This window comes from Momordica charantia, unplaced genomic scaffold, assembly GCF_013281855.1.
Source record: "Momordica charantia cultivar OHB3-1 unplaced genomic scaffold, Mcharantia_2.0 BLBB01000118.1, whole genome shotgun sequence".
NCBI lineage: Eukaryota > Viridiplantae > Streptophyta > Magnoliopsida > Cucurbitales > Cucurbitaceae > Momordica > Momordica charantia.
Genome location: NW_028275274.1, coordinates 1 through 7,422, shown reverse-complemented (window position 1 = coordinate 7,422; position 7,422 = coordinate 1). Strand labels below are relative to the sequence as shown.

Below are 7,422 nucleotides of genomic sequence, written 5' to 3'. Positions count from 1 at the left end.
GAAAAACGATGAAATGAAGAGAAAAAAGTCTTAATTCGTTCAAATTTAAATTATTTAGTTTTGATATCAATGTTTATTTCGTTCTTGAAGTTATAAAAAAATTCTTTGAGTCTCAGTAATTTACAGAAAAATAGTTCTGATATGGTCTTTTTATTATTATTATTTTTTTTATTTTTGTGATTGAACATGTGAGTTTGGCAATATTCTCTTTTTTCCTTTTTTTCCTTCTCTTGTCCTCTTCTTTCTTCTCCTTCTCCTCGACCTCAGATGATTTTATTGGTATCATTCTTCCTTTCCTCCCTTGTCAATATTCGTTGCATTTGCACCTTCGTTACCGTTCGCAGTTGCCTCCGTCACCATTAAACATCCAAATCTAACAGAAAAAAGGGAGTTCCCCTTCATTTTGTTTTAGATCTGAAATGAAGGGGAAAAGCTCCACCTTCGTTCTAGATCTAAGGTGGTTTCGTTCTCATTTCTTCGTCACCAATGAACGTTGATGAGAGATGAGGGAGACGACAACATTGTCAAAGGTTACTATAGGAGGATAAGAAGTAAGGAAGGAGAAGAGAGAGGAGAGAAAGCGGAAGAAGAGAGAAAGGGGAAGAAAATTGCCAACTCAAAGATCCAATCACAAAAAAAAAGAAAAACAATAATATAAACGTAATTCAACAAATAAACAAGCCCTATTAGATAATAAATACCACGTAATTTTTTCTGATAGTAAAGTAACGGTCAAATGAACTCAATGACTATTTAAAACAATATTTCATATCTCAAAGAATAAAAGTGTCGAAATAAATACCAAACTTAAATTTTGAGGCAGCAACCTATTTTATTTTTCTTTTTTGGGTCCAAGAATTGTATTCCTTTTTCTCACATGTTTGTCAGTAATACAATAAAGATACATTAATATCTACAATATCATAAATTAATTTAAATTATTATTTGTACAAAAATTACAACAAAAAACACATATAAACCTCTCCCCCTCTCTCCCTATATATATATATATATATATATTCTTTTTTTTATTTTAATTAAACATCTGACATAATCTCGTTTGGCAAGATTCACATGGTTCATACATTATTGATATATAATATTACGGTTGCTTCATGATTGATTCACATTTACAATTTTTTTTTAATTATTTTTAAACACTAATCTTATATATAGATTTTTTAATACATCTTCAGTTCTCTTTATATATAGTAATGTTGATTTCATACATTATACCAATATGGTGGTAGGTTTGTTTAAAATTAAAAACAGCTATAAGCAATACATTTACCAATAATTTGTGAAATTTTAATATATTTGTTTCCAATACCTACGAAGGTAGTTCTAAAACAATAATAAATTTTTAAAAAACTATTTACAAATTGTAGTGCGTAGTTTTTAAGTTGTTTTTTTTTTGGGGTTAGATTTGAAAGTTTAAATTCAAAATTAAATCTTAATTTTAAGTCATGAAGATAAATATGTTATATATGTATTTTTTTTCTATAGATTACAATTTAAATAAGGGAGTTTTTATCCAATAGAATTATGCAAACTTCATAATATATAAATATTATTAATATATGCCAAAATATGTTATTATTTATATTTTATTTTATAATTTATAAAAGAATACGAAATTATTAATTACATCACACATTATCTCCACCTAAGTTATTCCCCTATTTATAATGTTAATAGTTGATATTAAATACAAAGCGTGTGTTAATTTTATTTTTATTTTTTTGAACAAAAAGCTTGTGTTAAAACATCAAAGTCCAAACATAAATTAAAAATAATTAAGCAACTATATTTTTTCCTTTTTTAAGAAAAACTTTGTTGTCATTTAAGTAAAAATACGGTAGTAAATACCTATAATTATACTCATTCAAGGTCCAAACCAAAATTAAAAATAGTCAATAAAATTTTTTTCTTATAGAAAAACGTAGTGATTGTACGTTGAATAGATATAGATTAGTTGGTACGAATATGTATATAGGTACGTGTGTATATATAAATTTTCATTTTTATTTTGTATAATAATTACATTTTCATCGATCTAACACCTATTTTTATACCGACCACCAATAAAAATTTGACAGTTTGTAATTTTTTTGAAAAATAGAAAAATAATCTCCCTTTTTATGTATTTTTTTTCTTAATCGTCAAAATTTTAGTGGCAGTAAACAAAATATTGTTACTAAATGCATCTAAATATTTTTCTTTTAAGTTGGCTTGGGCCTTTTAGGTAACTTTTGGATTTTTTTTTTCATCATTCATTTTATGTCTATAATTTATTTTGTTATTAACAAGTGCATGTCGTTTGTTGTTATTTTTAAGAAACGTTATCAATTTTTTATGTAACTTTTTGAAACAAAAGGTTCTATTTTTTAAATTGTTTTACAATTTTCATTTATAAAAATACAATAATTTTGGACAGTTTACTTCTTAAAAAAAGTACGTTCCAAATTAATTTTCTTCCCTTTTTTTTTTGAATAAATACTTCTTAAAAGTTTTTTCAAACAAACAAACAAAAGAAAAACCCCTTTTCTTTAATTCATTTTTCCAAAAAGAAAAAGGGGGAAAATCTTCTTTTTCACTCTACACAATTTTTACTATTTCTTATTTTAAAAAGATGCTTGTATTTTTATTCGATGACTGTGTTGGTTACTCTATAACTAGATAACACAATTATTACCATTCTTAACGTTGATTTCAACTGTGCAATAGTTGAACTATATATATTTATATATTAAAAGAGATTATTATTACTTCATTTCTTCTTCACTCTACCTTTGGATGATATGTTAATTAGATAAATAAATGATAATTTGTTGCGATGTGACACGAAGAAGTAGATCGATTTAATAAAAATAATACAGGATGAGTCAAATAATTCAATATTTTAAATAAATTTTTTCTCTTCGTCTATTATTATTTTATATGTATCCTGATACTTCATTATTGTTAGATCATATTTAAATATCGACATTAATGTAAAGGCTGGTTATAAACCAATTAAAAAAAATTAAAAGCATAATAAAAATTTGAGAAAATTGAATTAGCAAAAGCTTAGGAGTTGGGACAAAATTTCCAAACATATATGTATAAAAAAATAGTTAATGGTGATGAAGTATCTAAAAAAAGATAAGAACGAAAGCGACAGGTGGAAAGGCCAAAATTACACGTGTTACACGTGTGTTCCCTACAGAGAAAATTTCTTGATCCTTTTAAAGAATTTTTACTTTAATTATAATTATATATAGAAGTAAATTTGACAATTATGTTTATTTTACCATCACGCATAATTAAATCACTAATGATCCCCTGTTTTATTCTGATTATTTTTTACTAAATAAATTAATATATTTTTAAATGCATTATCACTTTTACTGTTTTTATTATATAATTTAGAAATTACGTGACTACTAATGGTTTGATCAATTTAACTAAAATAAAATATCTCTTAATATAAAACTCAAATTCTAAACAAATAACATTTACCGCTATTTAAAAAAAAGAAAAAGAAAAATGGAGTTTCATTATATAAAACATTAAAAAAAAATTCCATTTGTTTTAGAAAGAAAGGTAAGAAAAGTTTATAAATTTAAATTAAATATATTTTTTTCTCTAAAATACCGCAATTTTTTTTAGTATATTTTATATATCGTAAAGTTTTCTTTTTAAAAATACAAATTTACTTTACACAACTTTTGGGAAATTTTTATTAGAAATGTTGGGACCCAGCTTGAAAGGAATTCACACGAAAAAAGAACCCTATAAATACAGCTTAACAATAGCTCCTCCGTTCAAGCTCAGACCGGCCAGTAGTTCCCCTGATCTGGAATCGCGGCGGCCACTGCTCTGCAACTAGCGGCCCATTTCCACTTCCGACCACCGCCGTCCTCCGTCCGATCCGGCGCCGGCGTTTGAACCTTGAACTGCAATATCATAAATGGACGCCCGCCGCCGATCGACGAAGTCGACGACCACGACCAAGGTGAAGGTGAAGGCCGTGGACGGCGATTCTCCCAAGGCGTCGGACGCTCTGGCGCTCCCTCTGTACATCACGAATGCCGTTTTCTTCACGCTCTTCTTCTCCGTTGTGTACTATCTGCTCAGCCGCTGGAGGGAGAAGATCCGCAACTCTACTCCTCTGCATTTCGTTACTCCCTCCGAGATCGTTGCGCTGGTCGCCTTAGTTGCGTCGTTTGTTTACCTCATCGGATTCTTCGGCATCGATTTCGTTCAGTCCTTGTTTCTCCGTCCTTCGGCGGACGTGTGGACGTCGGAGGACGACGATGAGCGTGCCATTGTTAAGGATGACTCGCGCAAGCTTCCGTGTGGTGCAGGGCTTGATTGTTCTGTTCCTGCACAAGTTCCGCCTCCCGTCGCCGCAGTACCGAAGGTGGTTGATCCGTTGACGTTGCCAGCTCCGATCAAGTTGAACGAAGAGGATGAGGAGATCGTTAAATCCGTTGTGGCCGGGACGACTCCGTCGTACTCCCTCGAATCGAAGCTCGGGGACTGCGCGAGGGCGGCTGCAATCCGCCGCGAGGCGCTACAGAGGATTACCGGTAAGTCTCTCTCTGGTCTGCCTTTGGACGGCTTCGATTACGATTCGATTTAGGGCAATGCTGTGAGATGCCGATCGGGTACGTCCAGATTCCGGTGGGGATTGCTGGACCGCTTCTGCTCGATGGGAGAGAATTTTCAGTTCCGATGGCTACGACCGAAGGATGCTTGGTGGCGAGCACCAATAGAGGATGCAAGGCCATCCACCTATCTGGAGGAGCCAACAGCGTGTTGTTGAGGGATGGAATGACCAGAGCTCCGGTGGTGAGATTCGCCACCGCCAAGAGAGCTGCTGAGTTGAAGATGTTCTTGGAGGAACCCGAAAATTTCGACACTCTGTCTATGGTCTTCAACAAATCTAGCCGATTCGCCAGATTACAGAACATCAAGTGCGCCATTGCCGGCAAAAACCTCTATATGAGATTCTTGTGCAGCACCGGCGACGCCATGGGTATGAACATGGTCTCGAAAGGCGTGCAGAACGTACTGGACTTCTTGCAGGAGGATTTCCCCGACATGGATGTAATCGGCATCTCTGGTAACTACAACATTTGATCTGATTTTCTTCCCCCTATACTCGGAATCTCGTTTCAAACTTCAGATTCATAGAACTCATATGAAATTCGTTTGGTTATTAATAATTTAGGAAATTACTGTTCGGACAAAAAGCCCGCCGCTGTGAACTGGATCGAAGGAAGGGGCAAATCGGTGGTTTGTGAAGCCATTATTAGAGGTGACGTGGTGAGGAAGGTGTTGAAAACAAACGTGGGGGCTTTGGTGGAGCTTAACATGCTTAAAAACCTTACTGGGTCCGCCATGGCTGGAGCTCTAGGAGGATTTAACGCCCACGCCAGTAACATTGTTTCTGCCGTTTACATAGCCACTGGCCAAGACCCTGCACAGAACGTGGAGAGTTCTCACTGCATTACAATGATGGAAGCTGTGAATGATGGCCGTGATCTTCACGTATCCGTCACCATGCCTTCCATTGAGGTAATTCTTTTGCTTTTCCCACCTTCTCAATACTGATTCACGTTAAATCAAAGACTCTTCTATATGTGATTTGGTTCTTGCTATGATTTGCTAACCATTTAAACCTTAGAAGTTCTAAAAGAGCTCCATTATAACTTATGCAGAGTCAAGTGTAGATGTGTGTATAGATCCCTATTTGAATCTATAGGTCGGTGGCTCAACGATGGGCTTCAAAATAAGTATAGATCTTTCCAAAAATGATCCATCAAAAACAGTTTCTAATGTTAGAATGGTTTGTTATATGCAAATTTTATAGTCTAAAAGAAATATTTAATTGAAAGTTCACTCCCATTCTTAAATTATAAGATGAGTCCTCTTTCTGGAAGGTCCAACTTTAAAAGTGTCCGAATCTTCGAGATCATTCTAAGATCTATTAACACAATGCTGAAACTTTGAGGATGATAGGTAACAAAGGTTCAAGGCTTACTAGAAAATTTTTTACCATTCATTGATCAAACATGTAATTTACCCAGAAATAATTGGTGGGGAGGAACCAAACCGATGAAATCTAATAGTTCAAGGACAAAAGAAACTTTATTTTGTCGTTTTGAGAAGAATAAGTAAAGAACAAGAATGATGGTTATAGAGTCTGTACAAAGACTGAAAAAAAGGGGTCATCTGGCTTGCCTCGCTGTTCCTGCCCACATGTGGCATATAGAGTGCATTGAAATTTGTTTCCTTTGTGCCGTGCAGGTGGGCACCGTTGGTGGGGGCACCCAATTGGCTTCCCAATCCGCTTGTCTGAATCTGCTGGGAGTGAAGGGCGCCAACAGAGACGCACCAGGCTCCAATGCCAGGCAACTGGCCGCCATTGTTGCTGGTTCTGTGCTTGCAGGAGAGCTCTCTCTCATGGCTGCCCTTGCCGCAGGCCAGCTAGTGAAGAGCCACATGAAATACAACAGATCTAGCAGAGACATGGCCAGCGTTGTTCCCTCCTCCTAGTCCCCACCGCCACCGAGCTCGCCGGAGCCAGCCACGCCGGAGGTAGGAAGAATTAAGAAATAATAATGTATAAAGCAGAAAAAGGAGAAGGAAAAAATAACTAGTAAAAACAGTGCTTCTTTTTTTTTCCCCTTCTAGAAAACCAGTATTGTTCTGTTCTTTTTGGTTCTGTAACTTGTGTACGTTTGTAATTCTTTTGTTGTTTTTGTGTTTGGTTCTGTGTTTAGAGTTTGTTGGGATTAAAAGTGTGTAGGAATTTGTTGTTCATCCTTGGTGGCTGGAAACAGTTTTAAGTTTAGTGGTCTGTTTGTTTTGGGGGTCTCTTTTCCGTGGTGGGGATCCTCAAACTTGTATAATGTTTAAAACAAATATGCAAGCTCTTCTTCACAAATGCTCTCATACTTTTTTTCTTCTTTTTCTGAATAAATTTTACTGGAAGATTTATGAGTTTTGGAAGATTTATTCAATAAAAATACTACCAGATCTGATCATTATTGAAAATTGACAATTCAGTATTTATTTTTTATTTTTTATGTCAACATGTAATGGTTGGAATAAGATTGACAGGACAAGAGGGCCCTTGACCTCACTTGTACTAAAAGAAATTCATCAATTACCTTTGTAGGGTCAGTGTTCAAGTCAAAAAAAGAGAAAAAAGCTAGAATTATGTTTGGTTAAATAAGTGTCAATTTCTAATTTTTAAAACTGTTTTTTTTATATTAATAGATATTAAAAGATTGAAGTAGGACAAATTTTCAAATAGTAGTTTATGGATTAGGTCATACAAATTGGATGAGTTTCCAATTCTATGGATGCCCTTTAATTCCTTAATTCGAAATATGAGTTATTTTCAACTAAACTAATGATATGTAATTT

The 7,422-nt window shown here is 34.3% G+C and overlaps 1 protein-coding gene and 1 pseudogene across 1 annotated transcript; both read left to right on the top strand.

Moving 5' to 3' along the window:
- Positions 1-3,952: 3,952 nt before the first annotated feature.
- On the top strand, positions 3,953-4,627 carry LOC148207658 (3-hydroxy-3-methylglutaryl coenzyme A reductase pseudogene; annotated as a pseudogene).
- A 14-nt stretch (positions 4,628-4,641) lies between these two features.
- LOC148207657 (3-hydroxy-3-methylglutaryl-coenzyme A reductase 2) lies at positions 4,642-7,047 on the top strand. The gene is made up of 3 exons (XM_088118377.1): positions 4,642-5,110; positions 5,219-5,565; positions 6,298-7,047. Exons 1-3 carry the CDS (start codon positions 4,642-4,644, stop codon positions 6,544-6,546), a joined length of 1,065 nt encoding a protein of 354 aa, XP_087974503.1. The 3' UTR covers positions 6,547-7,047.
- Positions 7,048-7,422: the final 375 nt, after the last annotated feature.